Genomic DNA, 20678 nt, shown 5'->3' with positions numbered 1-20678 from the left:
GGAGGGGAACAGCAGCCATTATAACTGGAGGGAACGCGTTCACACTACTTTTAGACGTTTATTTCCTACACTGTTAAAAAAAAATCTAATCTAACTGCTAAAATATTATGTATTCATGTATTTCAAGTAATATCAGGGATATTAAGTAATTAGTTTACTTCTTTATATAATATTTGGCGGTTTATTTTGGCTACATGGCAGAGAAAAGTCATGAAGTCAGAAAAATATGGACGCTCGTTTCCACTACAGGTGGATTTTTTTTTATCGCATTTTAGTTTTTGTTTCTGAGCTTATGTATCACAATTCTGTCTCTCGCAACTGCGTCGGCGAATTTTGAGTTCGAATTGTGAAATATAAAGTCAAAATTGTGAGACAGGCAGTCAGAATTGTAAGGAAAAACTATGATGTTAGCCGAAAGTTGAAATTAGTTTTATTTTAGCAAAAAAATTAAAAGGTAAAGTCAAAATTTAGAAGAAAAAAGTCTGTGGGATTTAAAATCAGAACTGAAAAGTCTCTTTTTTTACATTTTTTATTATAAGATATAAACAAAAAAACTATGTGAACTTCATGTGTCACAATTCTTAGTTACTTTATCACGTGGCGAAACTATCATATAAGACTATAATAAGAATTATGCATATAATATCATTTTTAACATACAATTTTTATGACATTTTACAAACTTTCTCCTCGAAAGTTTTATCTTTTAGGCATTCGTATTTTAATCTTAAACGTCATTTCTAATGTTTTTCCCTCATGTTAAAGCGTCCCTGCAGTCCGGTGTCTTTTCGAGTTTTACAGATTACTCAACAGTTAGGCTCTGATTCACTGTATCGTAGGACTGATGTGTTTTGTTAGAGGGGAGGCTAAGTGTCTGATTGTTTATGTCCACAGCTCTCGGGGTAAAAGCAATTAGAGTAAATGAGGCTTAATGGTGTCGCAGCAGGCAAGAGTGCCAGCTGCTCATTTGGGCTGACATGTTCTCACCTCTGGACGGCCCTGATCGCCCCAAACACTGTCAAACTACATATGTCCCCCACTGCACGCTACACAGTCCTCATTTAGCTGTCCTCCCCTGTCCGTGTGTCATTTGCTTTTGCGTACTCTACTGACAATACTGTTAAATGTGAACTCACTGTGTTTTCTCTAAACTCATTGTTTTATCCACACTCAATGCAGCATTAGGAAAATTCAAAGGTACCGTTCACCTTTTCTGTTATACCGTGGATTTAATAACATAATTAACAATCATTTCATTTCTGTATTGCTAAAACGTGCATGTATGTTCAAATATATTTCTTGTTTCTTGTGAAGGTTGTTTATTTGATACATTAAGCAAGAGCGCATTGAGTAGATCAAAAGTGACTATTAAAGAACACTTAAATATTTAATTAATAATAAAATGCATAGTTTTAATTATAAAACATTTTCAAAAAATTACAAAGATTTTTATTTCACAAAAACACTGTAATATTACAAAACCATTATATATTTTATTATTACAAAAATAATATTACATAAATATAAATCAGACTTTTTTCAACATTGGTAGTAGTAATAAATCTGCAAATCAGTTATTAGATTGATTTATGAAAGATCATGTGATACTAAAGATTGGAGTAATGATGATAAAAATACAGCTTTGAATCACAGGAATAAATTAGAAATTTTTGTTATTTTACATTCTAGTAATGTTTCACTAATTTACTGTTTGTAATTTAATTTTGATCAAATAGCATGGTCTCGGTGACCATAAGATTCTTCTTTAATAAAAACTTACCAATCCTAAACTGTAATTTGAATCAAAATCATTATACTGTTCTCTAATTATATCTTGTAACAATTACAGTAATTAATATTAATTGTAATTACGCAAGTTACTATGAAGTGTTTTGATGTAAATCATTAAATGACAAAAACCTTTATTTCTGTAAGGGAAATGTAGTATTTCTGTAATAACATAATCCTAATAAGCCTCTCTTTTAAATGACCTTGGCAACTTTTGTCAGTCTTTTAGAAATTTAATATTACATCGTAAACAAAAGAAGCACACTTGAGATGTAGAGAGCGGTCGAATGGAATTATGTGTAATTATGAGTTAAAGACAATCACCCAAGGGTTAAAGTTTCTGTAAAGTACACCTAGTTGTTGTGGTTTCCTTCAGTGGTTGTGTTTGATGGTTTGTGGGTCTTATGTGGGCAGCGTGGGTGTCAGAGTCATGGACACATCGTGGGTGAAGGGCAAAAGTTCGTCCACACTGGCCCGCAAAGCCTCATCCACGCCTCCCAGCGCCCAGCCGCCCGGCTCTCCGGCAGACACCCTGATCACTGAGCAGCCCGGTGAGCTGGCCACATCTCCAATCCCCACCCCCCCTCCTGGAGACAGGGGCAGGTAAAAAAAAAACAACACACGATTCCCATCATCCTCTACACGTTTTCCATTGCCATTTCAATGTACTGTATATGCATTTCACCAGAACTCATAGTTGCATCAACTAACTTGTGACCTCACTGTTTTCCGTTCAGCAATTAACTCTCTTGCTTTCCCTGCATTTGTATGTTAATGACATCATTTCCTCTGCTCTTTCATGCTTTCCTCGTTCTACCTAACGTTTTATTTTTTGAGCCTTTATCTATAAAGAGAAATCTTGTTTCGTTTGGTTTACAAACAGTAGTGCAGTCAGTATGGCCGTGTACACACCGCAGATAAATTCGGTTGTCGGTCCTCTGAATTTTTTCTTCTGTATTGCACGCACAGACTTCAGTCGCGTGAAACTCGCTATCTAGTTCCTGTGATGTAATTAAAAGCCCATGCATTTTCTTCAGCTGATGCAAGGAAAGAGTTACACTGTCGTTTGAAGGCTACTTTGAAAATGTAACTATTTAAAATGTAAAAAGCAGTGTAGCTGTTTCAATTACTTTATTAAAGCGGTTAAGCTGGTTGCAATTGATTACCTTTCTGAATTTCTTACTAATGTTTTAGACTCTTAAAGGGTTAATCCCACCCCAAAATGAAAATGTTGTCATTATTCACTAGTTCCAAACCTGTCAAAGCTTTGTTTATCGTCAGAACGCAATTTGAGATGCTTTGGATCAAAACCGGATGCTTGCGACTGCCTCGTTGACTGCCATGTGACGAACACCGTCAAGGTCCACAAAAGTATGAAAGACCTCGTCTGAATACTCCATCTGCCATCAGTGGTTCAATCCGTATACGAAGCAACAAGAATACTTTTTATATTCAACATTTCGAGTCTCTCTATGTCACTGTAGCGCCATTTCGGAGAATATCCGCTGAAGGCAAACTGCTTACGTTCTTCTGTGCCGGCTGTCCCACACGGGTGTTTTTTTTAAGCGTATTTACTCATTATTCGAAGGAAAATGGCACATCCTAGTGGTGCGATGGACACAGAAACGTGTCCATCGAAAATGTCTCTGTTCTGAGGATGAACAAAAGCTTTAACAGGTTTGGAATAACATGCGAGTAAGTAATTAATGACATTTTCATTTCAATTTTCAAAAATATAAAGCAGGCAGGGTTAACCTAGTAGCACTCAACACTGATTATTGTCAGATTTAAAAAATCCTCAGTTATTGGTTATTTTGAACCATGTTAAATGCAGATTTTTACTTTACAGTTTAATAGTTATGTTACTGTATTGATGGCGAAATTTCACAGTATGCAAGGTTTCTGTGACTAATGAATTTTTAGGATGACGGATACGAAAAACGCACACAAATATTTTTGGACTGAATTTAGGATAGATGTGTCCTAAACTCCCGAAACATGAAGCACAGAGCGCACACAGTGTGTTTCTTTGGTGCGTTTCTAATTTGCCTTTTTAGGAATTACTCCTGTATTCTGTTCTCCCAAAACGGTGGTTTAGAGGACTCACTTCCGAATTTGAATGCACTTGTTATTTTTGCAGTGTGCACAGGCCTATATGATAATTTAATGTGGTTAAACGGTCACAGTTTGTTAGGATTAGTCTCATGAACGTACGACATTCTTGCTTTTGGCTTCCTACTCATTCAGTTTCACTAATAATCAACCCATAAGCCCATATGCAAAACATACATTAACGAAGTGAAAGTCACACCATGGTTCAGTCATTGTATTTAGGGTTTGCAATGGCTGATGTTTTGACTGGCTTACCTCCCCCCCCTCTGACACTTTTTTCACGCCATGAAAGGGTTTTTGTGTCTGTGTTTAACTGCCCTGGGTTGTCGTCGTACGTAGAGACCAGCGCTATTCACCAAACTCACTCTGACGTTTGGTCGTTCTTAGAGATTTTTTTTTTCACGCCTTGGTGCAGTGCGCAGACACAAGGTCATTTTCAGTGTAATTTTCAGTTTTATTTATTTTTTTATTTCAATGCATCTTTGTGCTTCTCCTCCCAGTGGAGTCAGATGGCGCCTGTTTTTTTTGTTTTTGCTAAGCTTGCTGTTTGCTAAACCTGTCGCTCATTGCCGCGCGCTAAACTGGCTAAATGCTCATACCAGCTTGAGACACACATGCAGACCAAAGGATCCTGAGAGTATTATCAATATTGCATAACGCTAGCGAGCCACAGCTGGAGCTAAACATCCACTTTCCTGTTGCGCTGTCATGCGTGTGCAGTTGACCAGAGCTCTCTCTCCTGTGTTTGCTCTTTATTGTTTTCAATATCTGCAGCTCAGACGACGTGTCGCCCAATCGGCCGGATTCCTCACATGTCTATTCGTCCCACGTGGAGGAGCGGCCACCCCCTCCGTACCCTTCCTCGTCCTCCCATCCCGGCCCTCACCACTTCTACCCCAAGCCCCCTCCCTGCGCTCGGCCCGTCGCCCCCGGGCCCGAATCCCAGCCTCCCGGCTCCCCTCCTCCGCCCCTGCGCTGGGTGGGCTTTGGCCCACCCCTTCCCCAGCCCCAACCACCACCGTCCTCTTCCTCCTCCTCTTCCTCTTCCTCACTCGATATCAACTCCAACCCCAAGCCTAGCTGCCTGCACTTTTCCAAACACGGCCCCGTGTGTGACGCGCCGCATGCCGCTCCCCCTGACGCCACTGCCTCACCCCTCTACATTAAAACCCCTCTCGTGCTGACCCGCCACGACGTGTCCCTCGAAACCCCTAGCCTCCCCTCCTCCGCCCCCCCGCCGTGGGCCGCCTGTCCATGTGCCTGCGAGAGAGGACCCCCCAGGCTGACTAGGTAAATACCACCTGCCTGCGGCCACCCCGCCTTCGCAAAACACACTGTGACGGCCATCAGGGCTCCCCACACTGTCTGAGCGCTCACCTCAGATCACTCCATACTGGCTCCCACTTTTCCATCTTGTTTTTGGAACTTGCTTTGTAATGTTATTGCTTTTTTCAGTCCCATCACGCAGATTCCGTAACATTCTCATTGTCCGGGGAAGCCTGAGGTTGCCTAGCAACTGAGGATGTTACTGGCGTTTAGTGAAAGTGGATCCTTCACCTAGAAATCAGTGCTGTCATTGATAGTTGAATCAGTTCTTTTATAAATCCTTTCTTATTTTCTGCTTTTATATTCATTTTAGTTCACATTTTTAGTTATTTTCTTGTGTTTTAGTTAATGTGTATGCAGTTTTATTTCAGTTATAGCTCTTTTAGTACATCAAGTTAAGAATAATTAAAACGTTGCTTTGGCAGCTAGCTGAAAAAAATGTTTTTTTTTTGGTTTTAATTAACATTTATTTTATTTGTGTATATTATTTTTTTATGGTTTTAGCTGTAACCCTGGTAGAAATAAATACATTGATGGAGCTCCGTATGGTTACATGAATGTATTATGCTTCTGAATGTATTGATTGTGAGTCAAGAGTTATGTATGATGTGCATGAATATTAACACCAGCTGTGTTCCAAAACCCAATGAGCTGCCCACTCCTCCAAACAATAGGAACTTATTCTGGCCTTATAACATAGATCTGGATAATTGAGTTCTTCCCCAAAAAAATGACAGAATTTGATTAATTTCTAAGAAATTCTATGGAATTTAAATTCATCCATTCTGACAATATAGAGTGCTGCAGTGATATTTTTGTAGGCCACCTTTTTATCATCACCCTGATTCCCTCGGGTTTATCCATTGGCTTTTGGTTAATTGTAGAAAATTAGTTCTGTGATCAACAAAAGATTCTGATGATTCCAATGATTCTGATGAAGGAGTTTTAAAGACTAAATAATATAGTCAAAAAAACCCCTTAAACATACACTAACCAATGTAGAAACTGTGTTTTGACCTACAGAAATGTGTTATCCATGCGGCACTCTATTTGCGAAACTGTGAATGTTGAAGCCTTTGTACACTTTACCTGAAGAGTGTTTGTATGGCAATGTATGTCAGTGATCCCTTATGAAAATTAACTATGGTCTTACTACAAAAATATGTAGTTAAATCATGGTAACCACAAATGATCCATGGTCGTGCTACACTATCATAGTCTAACCATGGTATTTGTAGTAGAACTGATGGTAATCAATAATATGCCAAAAAAAACAAAAAAACAAGGTTAGTACAATTTTACAAATAATAAACCTATGGTTAATTTACGTAAGGCATTGTTTAGGACCCCATCAAAAAGTGTCTGAATGAGGAAGTTGGAATGGGACATGTTGTTATTGGCATGCTTTATCTTTTCTATATTTATCTAAAGCCCAATGTATGCTTCAGTTTCTGTGCAAAACTTTCTAGTGTGCATGTGTTTACGCACAGTGACAAGTGGAATATACTTTGAAAGACCACGCATTTGAGCATTACACATACACATACACTATATTACCCTTTTGAAAAATCCAGCATATGCCAGTTAGGTATATGCATGGCTGCTGGTTTAAACTGGTCATTTTCTGGTCCTAAAATGGTCCTGAGCAGGAGCTAGTTGATTAGGACCAGCTAAGGACCAGTAAATGACCAGCTAAGAACCAGTTTAAACCAGCAGCTGTACTTTGGGCCTTAGCTGTGAACCACTACTTATTCTTGCTAATCACAAATAGATGGTTTAAAAGGAAATACATTTTTGTCCTAGAGAGCAGTTAATTGGGCAAACATGTGGATTGTTCAAGTAATTATATATATAGTCTCTGAAAAAAACTCAAAGTTTGTTTTGCTAATCTTATTTTAGGATTACACCAATGTATGCAAAGCTAAGGATATGGTCACACTTACCATAGTTTACCAAAGGTTTTGACTAAAAACTGAGCTGGTGCTTATTACAATATTCATTTCAGGTAAAGTTTGATAGCTGCGTAAAAGAAAGACAACAAGGCAGCTCACTAGATTTTGAAACACAGCAGGGCCACGTAAAATGTAATAATTTCACCGAGATTAAAGTCTTCCCTACTTAATAACCATCTGAATTTGAGAACTCTGAAGCCAAATGCACTGGCAAATCGTCATAAGGCTGAAACAATTACCAAAACCAAATTATAATTCAGTCGTTTCACAGCGATGTAGGCCATAAATTTAATTGAGGTGGGAATTGTGTGTAAAAATGCTCTTTTTTTGGACCATCAATCTCTCGGGTTGTTTTAAAAGGTTGCAGGAATGTCTGTGGAATTACATGAATTCCCATCGCTTGACGCCATCAACGCGATAAAGATCTATCCAGGATCTTTATTAGAGAGCTCAGCATCAGTAGAGACAATATTAGCCATTTTACTAATGGTGTTGATTGCGGGTTGCAATGGCACAGGTTACCCTCCCCATCTACCCTCATGAGCCTTCATTCAAACGTCGCAGGGAACTGCAGAGATTGAGTCATAGATGTGGCGGATTCATTTCCAACGTAGTCACATAGATGCAGATATTGCAGCACCATTCTCCGCATGTCTGCACGGATACAGATGTAGAGGACTCATGTGTGCACATAGATTTATCTTCCCCAGAGTTTAGCAGAGAGGCGCCTGGATAGAGCTGTCAGAGTGAAAAACAAGCTCCACATGCTCAGTTATATTAAAGATACATGCCGCGTGTGTGCGTGTGTGTGTGTGTGTGTTTGCTGGGCAAGGACACTCAATCCCCCTCCTGCTGACGTGCACGAGAAACACTCTGTGTAAATCGACCTTCACGTGTCTTCGAAGAAAATCGCATCATGCCCACATGAAAGCAGATTGTTTACCTTCTTGTAGCTCATCACGCCTGCAACGCAATGGTCACGAGTTCGATTCCCACGTCAGTTATGTGAATAACGTTGTGTCAAGGTGCATTCAGACACGGTCCAAACATCAGGACGTTATTTAGCATTTAAGTGGCTGTTTTTAGTTTCGATGACGGGGGACGTGAGGGGTCCTTGCACGCTGTTAGTCGTTAATGATACAGTGGGTGCAGATTGATGGCAGGCAGTCATGTTTGTCTCTCTCTCCAGCACTCTAAAGAGCAAGGAGCTCTCTCCTGTGATTGGCCACAAGGCTGTGCAGGCGTCAGGAGCAACATTGCCCCCTGTCGGCGGTCAACAGAGCAACAGCCAGTCTCCCCACTCTGCCGAGCACAGCCCCCACACCTTACGCAAAGGTTTGTCCCGCTGAGATTCCTCTTTAATTTAATCTACATTTAAAATCCTCTTTAAATCTGGTGTAATGTCAGCTTTGAGGCGATCAGATCACTGTAAGAAACTGGTCAAGGTGATTTTGTGACGTCACTTTACACCAGTGTTCGCTCTGTGAAGTCTGTGGAAATACGTAGACTTAATTGCAAATATGTAAATTGTATGTTTTGCTGTGATTAGTATTGAGTTGAAGAGATGACCAGAACACCTAGATGAGCCCTGTGGACAGATCACCGGAACCAGATGCACACACACACACACACACACACACGCTTTGTCCTTTGCACAATCTGACATAGCTGCATTTAAAATTGAACTGGAAATTAAGTGCTGGGCGTCCAGCCAGAGGAGAACTGGCTCCAACTGAGCCTGGTTTCTCCCAAGGTTTTTTTTTCAACATTCTGTGATGGATGGGGGATTTCTGCATTGTTAAAACTGCTATATCAGTAAAAGCGTTTGACTGATTGATGTTGGTATGCAGCTGCATTTGAAAAGAAATATAGGTACAGTGACTTTAATGCAATAGTTCTTGAAAATAAAAATTCAGAAAGATTGTATTTCTTAGAACAAGAATATTTGATTTCTTGATTTCTGAGAAATGTATATTACGAAAATTCATGCTTAATAAATACTGTTAAGAAAAACAAACCTAATTCAAAGAGAAAACTATTTTTTTTAACCCAACATTTTTTTCTTTTTCTTTGTTTTATACAGAAAAATATTAAGGTTAATACAGAAAATGATACTTAATAATATCTAAAGTCAAATTGCAATGTAGCAATGTTCAGGTTGTTAAAACTCTCCCTAAACTTAATGATATTCATAAAGTAATAATTCATATAAAAATACTTATTTTGAAGGGTTTATTTAAAAACAGTAAAAACAGTAATTCAAAAGAATGATTAAAATGTGTACACTTTCAAGGTGTAATGAAAATATTATAATAATATATTACATTTATTTTTACTTCGGAATCATTAAATGCAAAGAAATTCCCAAGATGCATTGCACCCAATTTTTACCTTAAAGCCCTTTGGATCTATGATCTGGTTCCCCCAAACAAGCATTAATACCAGGTGTAAACAGGATCATAGAGTAAATGTTACTTGAATGCATATTTGATTTTGTCTTATCTCTCTCTCCTTACAGCTTCTAAGAAATTGGCCCCTGTGCCGCCCAAGGTTCCCTACGGCCAGTCGTCGGGGGATGTCAGACCAATCCACAGGTCAGCCGTCTCCGGTTAGCCTGTCCCCCACTCCCCCAAGTACCCCCTCCCCATACGGTTTGGGCTGTCCCCCTGGACACGCGCCCACCTCTTCCCCTGGCCAAACCCCATTAGGGGGACCCCATACGTTGTCCTCGCCGCCCTCTCTGACTGGTACGCTCACAAAGTCCCGACCCACCCCAAAGCCCAGGCAGAGACCCAGTCTACCCCCCCTCCCCAGCCACCCACCGTCCCCTACGGCCCCCAGCCCCTGGAGCAGGGTCTACTTGACGGATTGTCCCCCGGGGAGAGCATGTCCACAGGTAAACATGCCTCAGTGGCAACATCACAAGTGGGAGTCCAGCGTCCCTCTCTCAAACTGTCTGTCTCTCCGTCCTACGCAGGCGATGGACTTTAAGGAGCCAGATCCCCTTATGAAATGTGAAGACATTTGTCTCAAATATGGATTGCCCATAGATTCAGTTCACTTTAAGATGTACACTATGATAAAGATTTTTTGAACCCTTAGGTTTATATTTTAGCTAAAAGATTTTAAGAAAAATGGAAACAAAGGGAATTCACTTTAAGCCCAGGGACATACTGTATATATTTTACTACTGAGAGAAGTGTGTAATATTTGCACCACCATTGGAATTATGACTTTCCATACATAGTTTCCACTGACTCTTCTGCTTTACCACAAACAGATAGTCTTGCACCAATTTTATGGCATTAGTTCAGACAGAAGTTGTTAGATGTGCCGAACTGCTCAAACAATGCAAGCAGTGTTTTAAAAGAGCCACTGAGATTACATTCTTTAGGGTGTAAAAAAGAAAGAATCGCCAAGTACTTGCTGAAAATCTTTGACTCCAATTAAATCTTTGACTAGCTTTACATTCAACTTTCAGGGATTGAATGTGCGGTCATATTTACCATGATTTAGCAAATTTTCAACTGTCAAATCCGGTCATTTCAAGAAGATTCCAGATTATCAGGAATCATATGTGAGGGTGCACAAATTTCATAGGAAACACAAATTGGTGTCATTTAAAGATTGGAAGGAGCTTGCTGAAAAACAACTTTCCATTTGATTGATTAGCTTTACTTTTAACTTTAAGGGTTACAGGTGAAGTCACATTTAGCGTTGTTCAGCCAATTTTTACAGGTCCAGTCGTTTCAACAGAAATCCATGAAATCAGGAATGTACAGGTTAGAGATATCCAGATGCAGATTTCACAAAAGATTTCACACAAAAAATTGCCAAGCACTTTCTGAAAATCATCAATTTCAAATGTATGGGTAGCTTTGCTTTCAACTTTCAGGAGTTCACATGTATTCACATTTCAGGAAATACACGTGAAGATGAAAGATTTTCCCACACAGATGTTAAAAGGGATTCAAATATGTTACACTGGAAAAACTGGCAAGCGGTTACTAAAAATGACGTAATCCAGTTGATTTGCTTCTAACTGAAGGTGCAGTCACATTTACTACCAAGATTTCTCATAAAGTTCCTTCTAAATGACAAAATACAAACTGAACTTTGGCTTATCACATTACTACTATTCTGACCAGTCTGGCTACATGATATCAGTGTAAAGTATTTTAACATGCAAAGAATTACACACTTCATCTTTTAAGTTCAGTGTGTGCCCTATAATTATTTTCTCAGCTTCAGTGTGAGACTGTTTCTCTAAAGTAAGGTTTTGTGGTCTTTGTATCATTCTAGTGGCCCGCTGTATGGCACTGATTGTATGTTCTCTGGTGTGAGGCGTGTCTGTCAGTCATTCTCCTGAGTACTGATTGATGTATGACTCTTTTATCCCCTGTCATCGTTGTGCACCTTGCAGCTGTGTGAGGCCAGGGACTGAGTGTGGGCTGAGTGTGAGGGGGACATTTAGGGTAAGCCAGAACCTGCTGTGCCCGTGCCATAGCCTCATCTCACACCGTCTGGCCTGGTGCTGTGGCTGAATCTGGGGCCTCTTACCGCAGCCTTGCTCTCTGTCTCATACCGTAACACTTCCTTCTCCGGCTCTGTCATTCTCTCCCAGTCGCGGGGCTGTCCTTGGCTTCTTCATTCTGTCAGTGTAGTCTGTGCATGGTGTGAGACTGGTCTATGCATGGCTTACGGCCTTACTTTTCTGAGCAACATCACACATTTGCGAACGTCGTCGCTTATGAAGTTCATCTCAACACCTCCGGCCCTGACCTCACATCGTGATCCATTCCCCCTCCTAATATCCCCACCACCACATAGGTGGGCCCAGGTAAACCCCAATGATCTCTTTGAGTCGAGTCCATCGCAGGACGACAGTACAACTCTCCGCCCCCACAGTTGTAACTATACCATCTCGCGCCCATCTCATTCTTACACAGGGGAGGTCATCGCAATCAGATACAGTCCACCAATCCACATAGTCCACTTACAAGGTTCTTAATGTTACCACATCTTCAATTTACACCCATCTTGTTGTCTATGTGTGGAGTATTTTGTTCATTGTGGTCAGTGTTGGGGGGTAACGCGTTACAAGTAACGTGTGCATATTTCTTGTCGAGTATCAAGTAAAGTAACATTACTTTTTAAGTAATTTAAGCTGCAGTACTTTCAAACATGTAACAAGTTTAGTGCTGTTTAGCAAACATTACATAAACGTCTAATGGTAACAGGGCATAAGTAACACGTAATGGTAACTGAGCATATGTAACACGTAATGGTAATAGCGCATAAGTAACACGTAACGATAACTGAGCATAAGCAGCACATAATGGTAACAGTAACATGTAACTAACTGCGGATAAGTAATGTGTAACGGTAATGGCACATAAGTTATAAGTAACGGTACTTTTCTGATACAATTTGAAACGTCCAATTACAAGTAGCATACCGTAAGTGTCTTCATAGGGTTCAGTTCTGTAGTACGATAAAAAGCGTTCTAAAGCCACCTTAAAATCTGTAACAATCATGTTACAAACAGACACGTGTGTAATGCAATGTTTCGATTAATTCTTGTGTAAAAACACTTCTGTGTGTAACATTGAAACATCCATAAATGTGGTTTCATGCTATATTTGTTGGGGACAAATACTTTTTCACAGTAGAATTACCTAAAATTATCTACAAATTGAGCAGGAAACCACCATTCTAGAAGACAGAGAGCCTTGCCTTATTGATGCCTGAACGAAATAACAAACTTTCCATAAAAGGTAACAATGTAATTAAATTGTCTACTTCTTTTAGGAGCTTCGTACATGTAACGTGTTACTATTTAAAGTAACATTCCCCAGCACTGATTGTGGTGAACTGTTGATTCTATTGTTGTTACTTTCTGAAAAACTGCATAAAGCTTTACTTAGTACTTTATATTTTATATGAGCATAGCAGAGATTTTGCAATGAGGCAGGACAGGTTTCATTTCAAATGAAACAGATATTTCAGCTTCCTCCACAATGGCTCAGTGTAACAGAATCCCTGCACAGAATGCCAGGAAACAGTCTGATGTGCCCCTCTCCTGCTACAACACACATTCAACACCCTACGCTTACTTCACCTATAACATTGTTCTTGGAACTGAATTTGCTTTTTTGCGCTCTCTCTCCTTGTCATTTTTCAACATTCTCATCACGGCCATTTCCATCGTTTCTCTCTGTACTGTAAACGTGTCTTGTTGCTTCACTTTCGTGGCCATCGCTCTCATTTGCATGATCCTATAGCAGATTTCTTCAGTTTGGAAATTCCCTCCATCAACGTCAATCTGGACAGCCTCTTGGACGAGTTCAGGGTGGTCCCGTGTCGGAGCTCCTTTGCTGCGGTCAGCTCTCCGGAGGGGGAGTCCGTGTCCGAGGAGGAGGGCCAAAGCACCACGCTATGACCCCTGAGCCCACCCATCAGCATGCCAGCTTCACCCAGAACCCATCAACTCCTGCTGAGGCCCAACTGGAAACCCACCTTGGCCAAACCCTCAGTCACGGATATTACACAAGAGACTCGATAAGACGCCAACCACACAACAGGTGCCATAAAAAAAGCAACAGAATGGATTTCGTTCAAATTGCCACTGGAGGAACCTGGAGTTTTGTGCTCCAATTCCTGTTTCTCTCTGAACGATTCTGTCTGTTTCATTTTGTTGTCGAGTTGTTGGTTACCGTTTGATTGGGATGTTTTTATTTCTGCCTTATCAGAGCTGCAATTACAATACAATGCACATAAGGAGCGGTCTGCTGACTTTAAAGGAACCTCATACACTTCGTCTTGCTGGAGGCTTTGAACTGAGACGTACCCTCATGGTATGAGAGTAGGCTGTCTTTGTTTCCCTACAGGGTCCATGCTATGCTCTTTATAGATGATTTGGTGGCATATAGCATGTTTAAGTCTAATTTTGCAATGCTGAGGTCTTCTTTCTTTTCTTTCTTTCTTTCTCAATCTCTCTAACCTACACTAATCACTGCTTTAGCAATCCAATTCAGTTGACCTTTGGCTAAGTCCCGCCATAAAGTGATACTGACCGGTCCGTCCTTAGCAACTGTTGCTAGCCACTATATTATCAAGCAAGGTCTAACTTATAAAGTAGATAGCTCAGGCAGTAGAGCACAACTCTAGCCATGCTAAGGTCATGGGTTTGATTCCCAAGGAAAGCAAGAACTTCCCAGCTGGTACATATTTGGTAAAATTTAAGTTGCCACGTCATGTCAATTTAACGGCTAATGGCAATGTTAATTAGATTTCCAATACCGATGTCAGCTGACATTGATATTTGTTGCTTTTAAGTTGAGTAATCAATACCCAATGTTAAACCGAACTGCTTTCAAATACTGATGTCAGCCTGATTTTTATTCTCAACCAAATTGCCACGTCTTTCAACATCATGTCCAACATCAACCTAACTTTATATTAATGCTCTGTGCCTGCTGGGCTAAATACAAGTTGCTTTGGATAAAAGTGTCTGCCTCACAAAAAAGAGTTCCAAAACTTAGAAGTTTAGAATATCATGAAGTGAACTGAATAATGTGTCCTGATGATGTAAAATGGTAAACTGAAATGTCCAATTCATTCCTGCTGTGCGTTTAGTCAAGTTTGTCCGAGTTAACTGAGGGGACGGGGCTTAGCAGGGAGTCAATCAATTTGCAAATTGTAACATTTTGATTAATATGTGCGTTTATCTTTGGCAGAATATTATAAGAACTTTCTGAAACGCACATAATACAGTAACACGGTTACAACCGCTGCAGTAAAGTGTATTTCCTTAAAGAGCCAATACAATTATGCAGTACATGGAAGCAAGGTAGGAAATCCAGGGTTCCCACAGTCATGTAAAATCCCTCTAACAAATCAAGGAATTTTCTGTAGTCTGTATTTTTTCTGTTCTGAAGTATTTTTATTTTTGTTTTGCATATTTGAAAAAACATTATACTGGAAATCTATTCATGGAAATCCATCAATCAGAAGGTGTGGGAACCCTGGAAATCTCTATTCCTCACCCTTTACCTGCAAAACAGAAACATTGCTTGTGCTAAAATGGGTCACTGCAAACACTTTCCTGCAAATGTTTCATAAAACACTTTTGGCAGCCACTACTGAGATCAGCCACTGGTTCTGTTCCAATGCACTGCCTTGCGTTTTCTGTTGTCTTTCCGCACTCATATGCCCTCCAAAGTGCTTCAAACGCAGTGCCACACTTTCCCTTCTGTATATACCGATACTGTACATAAAGATGTGTAGATAAGTGTCAACGAGAGGACAAATGTAAAGGCAAATATGAATTATATATTCATAAATGTGACATGCCATATTTATCTTGTATAGAAATAATGTTCTAAGTATTATTTTGTCCCTGAACACTTTTTGTCAGGTTCACATAGCAAGTGAGTTTTTTGCACTTTTGTAAGCCATGAACTAGATGTAGAAATATGAATGCAGACGTGGCAGAAGTTTAGGTAGAGTTTCTCCCGAGAGAGATTTTATCCCTAAACCGACCTCATCAATAACAGCCTTAATCAACAGCATAAATCAACTGTATAGCTACATACAGTACTATTATTAAAAAATATATAAAGTCGACAGATCACACTAATCGTACACCATCGGTTCAGTCTTACTCTTGTATAAAAACTGGTAGATTATATCAATGAAACTGCAATGGCCCTAAAAAGCAGTGATGTGTGAAATCTGCAAAATAAACTAACGATTTCGTCCAATTAATTTTAGTGTCAACTAGTGGATGTATGAGGTCGTTTCCTCACCGATGTCATTCATCACATGAACTATATGTCCGCGTACTTTTTAGGGCCACTGTATAGCATATCTCGCCATAAAATCAACGGAAAAATACTGATTTTGTAACTTGGCAGGGATCATTTCGAAATATCATCTCAAAGATACCAGGCCCTAAATATCCTTCAAAGTCTCATTGCTTTTCCCCAGACACATAATCTGATGCCTGATATGGCACGTTTTTTTTTTTTTTCATGGGTATACAACACTACGAGACTACTGGATGCTGCAATTTCTCTTGTCTGAACTTGTACAAAAAGCGCAGGATTTATTAAGGTCAATCAAACATTAGCTCACTTCCGTCCCGAGGAAGGAACGGGCGCAGCGAACCGTCTCCATTCTCAAACGAAGGACTCTACTTCCAACGATGGATAGCCATGGCTTGTATTTCTCTCTTTGAATAAGCATTAGTGTACGTCAGGGACAAAAGATATTTTTTTTTTTTTTTTTTTTTTTTTTTGCTGAAATCTGTGATATGCCTCAGTGTGTGTTCTTGATGAAATATAGTCTAATGATTATTGGTGACTGAGTTATAGTTGTAGTGATTACACAATGATAATTGCAAGTGCCCTCACATTCAGTATTTATAACCTGAAGCTAACGGCGAGTTTCGTGTGTACGTGAGGTTCTGTCTGTGCCGTTTCCCGCGGTGTTCTTTGAGGAGGCAGTCGTGTCTGTTCGAGTGTGCTGACTGAATGTGATTTCGCCTTTACTTGGAAGTGCACTAGTAGAGTAAAGGCCTTATAGCAGCTGCAATAGACGCATGGTTTATTTCCTTTATGCTCATCTTTCTCTGTTAGCGCTCATAATGAATGCTTATGTTGTTGGTAATGAAGACGTGGGAGGGTTTTATACAATATGTACATGCATTCTCATTCCGGTTCTGTTATCACGCGCTTTTCAAAGGTGAAAAGACACAGGTGTGCGATTTGCAAATCAGATTCACATATTAATTTACAGGTGATGATGTTTAGTATTTATATCCAGTATGTTCCAAGAAATTGTTCGAAACAGAATGGGCGCAATAGCCATGATGGAACTTTTTAAACCTGGTGAATTGTACATATGTAATTTTAAATTATGATTTCACCCACGCAGAATCCGCAGAGGTCACGCTTCACCCCAAAATCAGAAGAAACAATCAAGAACTTGCGTTTTATTTAAAGAACGGGAAGCTTCGATTGGTTTTAAACGAAGATTCTCATGATGATTAAGCACAATGTCATTTCCCAAATGTCATTAATAGCATTTCAAAATTCTGTAATATATTTCAATCGTGCCTGTCCTATCACATTAGTATGTGCAAATAAAATATTTGTATAACGGGAATTTATAATGTAATGCCAAAATGCAAAAAAAAAATCTTGATAGTCACAAAGTATTGCAATTTTTATTTTAGGTCATTTTTTTCGCCTTCGATTTTGGAGTGAAATGCCCTGACCTGGACCGGTTGTAGTGATGCTTTTCATTGCATTTCGTGTAATCAGAAATCAGTACAGAATTTAAATGGAAAATGTGTTCAATTCTTACTGAGCATTATCATATCAAGTCCAAATTTATGCGAAACCAACGTGTAAAAGGCAAAAATCAGCAAAGATATCTGCAGGCACAGATTCCACACGGGCCTACTAATGAGTCGAACAGGTTTGATTTAGAAATTTCTCTTATTACTAGCTTGAATCGAGAAAACAATGCCGTTATAGTGCAATTACGGTGCAAATGTTCTTTTCAAAATGGCATTTGTTAAATAAAACAGTCGTCTAATGCACCCATTACGAGGACGTAATTTGTACCGATACATTTATTTCTTAATTTATCTGACATTTTCAACATGAAACGATATGTTCAGAAAGAACGAATCATACAAAGAAGCCGCAAAGTAATAGCAGTGACAAACACGAAGATTTCTCATCTTTTCTGTTTTGAACGTTTAGGTTGCTGTATCGCCCATTTACATCATCCTGTGAAAACCAGCAATCTGGAGTGACAGAGCATGCGTTTAATAATTCCCTTTAGAAAATCACATGTGCGTTCATTAAAACATTACCGGATAACAAGGGAGTCGACGATGAGCCAGGGATGTGTGAACGGGTGACTCAAAGGTGATAGGTTGATCGGTGCACATTGTCCAACAATGTACAGCCCTCTTCACCCCCTGCTTACCGAACTAATGTACAAATCTGCCTGTAAATCACCCTCCTCAGCTTAGCATATCAGTGGAAGAACACAGTCTGTACTGTGAAGCCTGCCGCAGTCCTTATCAGAATGTCAGAAATACATAGATATATATTAAACTCTACATTTGTAATACTTTCGGTCTAAGTGCTTTTGTTTTCTTGTGTATTGTCGCTGCGATGAAAATGTCTGCATCCTGAAGTGACGGAAAAGAGGACGGGTTTACGAGTTTAAGCTAGATGTTGGAAACTGAAGTCTGGCGATTACCTCAAATATAAACCCAGTCATTTCAAATGTTGATCATAGGAGGATTATCCACATTCATTTTATAGATTGAAATTATAAATCAGCAAAACACTGAATACTCTACTGTATACATCAGATAAGTCAGATATTTTATTATGAACTCAAGTTAGTTTTTTTTTTTCATTTAATCCTTGATCTGAAACCAAATGAAATGGGCTGTGTAATTCATATTCACCTATTAGCTCTATACTTGGTCACATTAGCGCCATTCCTGTGAAATACAGAAGTCTCTTTTAAACGAAGCAGCTTTCTGTCGGTCAGTGCTATGGAGCAGCAGAGTCCACTTCAAACCCTTGTGAAATTTCCCATAAAAGCTCATGTAGTTTCATATGGACCCCTTTCACATTTCTGGGGTTCTATAGTCGCGTTAACTGACCTCTGGGTGAAGGCGCATGGGTCAACGGGGTGAACTGGTACATACACATACGATTCTGAAGTGCATTGAGATAGCATTGCTGTACAGGTGCGTCACGGAAACACCCTCCGATCAAGCGATGACTGTCAACTTTGCGCAGAATGTGGGATATTAGTCATTTCGGGACTGAAACTGGCTGAAGACGTTCGCTAGCCCGTGCGACAAGAATATCTGGACAAGCGAGGGTGTGTTTCATTCCTTTCAGGCAATGCAAGCCGTAGAGAGAAGCTCAAGCCTCATCACACCCTTCCCCGTCCTCCATTCTCAAACTTGCTGTGTCCATGGTATTTGTAACCGAATCCCACCTTGTTCCTACAAGATCAAGTGACAACCAGACGACCAGCTCATCTTTTCTTCCTCACGTTCAAATGACCCAGTCTCCTCACAGTAACTCAAGATCAACTTGTTTTTGCTAACAGCTCCGAGTGCGTTCAGATCCGACAAAACCTCGGTTTAGAGTGACACTATATATATATATATATATGACTGTTTTGTAAGGAAACCACCGCCGTATGCCTCCCCTCAAGACATTCACAAGACAAGCTTTGGAAAAGATCTGACAATAACCGCCTGTTCTTCATAAAACATTCATTGTGAAAGCTTGTTTTCGGTAACGCATGCAAAGGTATGATACATTCTGCTCTTAAAAGTGATTTATCTTATGAGGTACCGCATATGCAAGCGGTTCCGGACGCTTTAAGCCAGCAAAACCCAAGGAAGTGTGGCGGCCACCAGAGCCAGTAAGGTGAAAGTGATCATTAGGATCAGAAGGCAGCAGGAGATGGTGCAAACCCTCTGTTCACTGCTGCTGTAGTCCTGCTGCATGGCTGAAGTCGTCCCAATGTCAATAACATCACCTTCGGTCATGGGTCGACCCAGCTCGCTGATGATAAACACTTCTGAAGCGTCCTTGGGACAGACGAGTCTCCGTCTGCACAGTCTGCATGAAATGCTCCTCACACACCTGCAGATACAGCAGAGGGCTCCAGGGTGAGACCCGACGGGGAACACAGGGGAGGGCAGAGGCGGCACTTCCAGTGTCTTTCCGATCCTTTTGGCTTCAACCGTCGTGAACCCGTGGAGCTTTGTGATGAAGGTCAGATGCCTGCAGACCGGGCAGATGATGTTGTCCCGTTTAATGGATCCGTTCAGGCCGGTGTTGAGCAGGGTTCGTACTAAGCAGTCGTGGCAGAAGTGATGCCCGCAGCTGAGCGTCCTGGTGCTGTCCGAAAGACTCTCGTAACACACCGGGCACTCGCTGTCCTGAGCCTCCTCGTCCATGTCTCTCCGGTTTCTAAACTCCACCTGGATCCTCTCGACCGGCGCACGGCAGCCCGCGGGAACACGCACGCACTCTGGCGCAGGTAACTGATACTCCCGTAAGACAACACGCCGACAGCGTGACGACACAGCCGCTGCCACGCCAGAAATGTAGAAAAACTAGATCTGGCGGTAACTAGAAAGAAGGAGAAACTAGAACCGCTTCAATGTAAACAGTGCAGTTTTCATTGTGTGTGTGTGTGTGTTTTTTTTTTTTTTTTTTTTTTTGAATACGAGCCTACTTAAAATTTAGACGTAACTTGTTATAATAATAAAAAATATCATTATAATAATATTAACAATAGACATAATAATGCATTTATAGAACGTACTATTTTTGACAATCGTATTTTATCGTTAGCCTGCATGGTATTGCAATAATATTAAAGCACCGTTATCGTTACAATATAAAAACGCATACATGTAAAACGCTATAGAGAAAA

At 40.3% G+C, this 20678-nt stretch overlaps 2 protein-coding genes across 2 annotated transcripts in view; one reads left to right on the top strand and one right to left on the bottom strand.

Moving 5' to 3' along the window:
• arhgap44a (Rho GTPase activating protein 44a) overlaps window positions 1-13768 on the top strand; it is a 46492-nt gene extending 32724 nt beyond the window's left edge. Inside the window, 8 exon segments of the mRNA XM_043234878.1 lie at window positions 1180-1197; window positions 2203-2391; window positions 4675-5190; window positions 8368-8513; window positions 9697-9749; window positions 9751-9978; window positions 9981-10074; window positions 13463-13768. Of these exon segments, the coding sequence (XP_043090813.1) occupies window positions 1180-1197; window positions 2203-2391; window positions 4675-5190; window positions 8368-8513; window positions 9697-9749; window positions 9751-9978; window positions 9981-10074; window positions 13463-13620 (1402 nt within the window). The 3' untranslated portion in view covers window positions 13621-13768.
• A 796-nt stretch (window positions 13769-14564) lies between these two features.
• Window positions 14565-20341, bottom strand: LOC122341489 (RING finger protein 222). The gene has a single exon (XM_043234879.1). It carries the CDS (start codon window positions 20194-20196, stop codon window positions 19612-19614), a length of 585 nt encoding a protein of 194 aa, XP_043090814.1. The 5' UTR covers window positions 20197-20341; the 3' UTR covers window positions 14565-19611.
• Between the last annotated feature and the right edge of the window lie 337 nt (window positions 20342-20678).

The sequence above is a fragment of the Puntigrus tetrazona genome, chromosome 3 (genome assembly GCF_018831695.1).
Source record: "Puntigrus tetrazona isolate hp1 chromosome 3, ASM1883169v1, whole genome shotgun sequence".
Lineage (NCBI taxonomy): Eukaryota > Metazoa > Chordata > Actinopteri > Cypriniformes > Cyprinidae > Puntigrus > Puntigrus tetrazona.
Note: the sequence above shows the minus strand (reverse complement) of the source record. Positions and strands in the feature narration are given on the sequence as shown.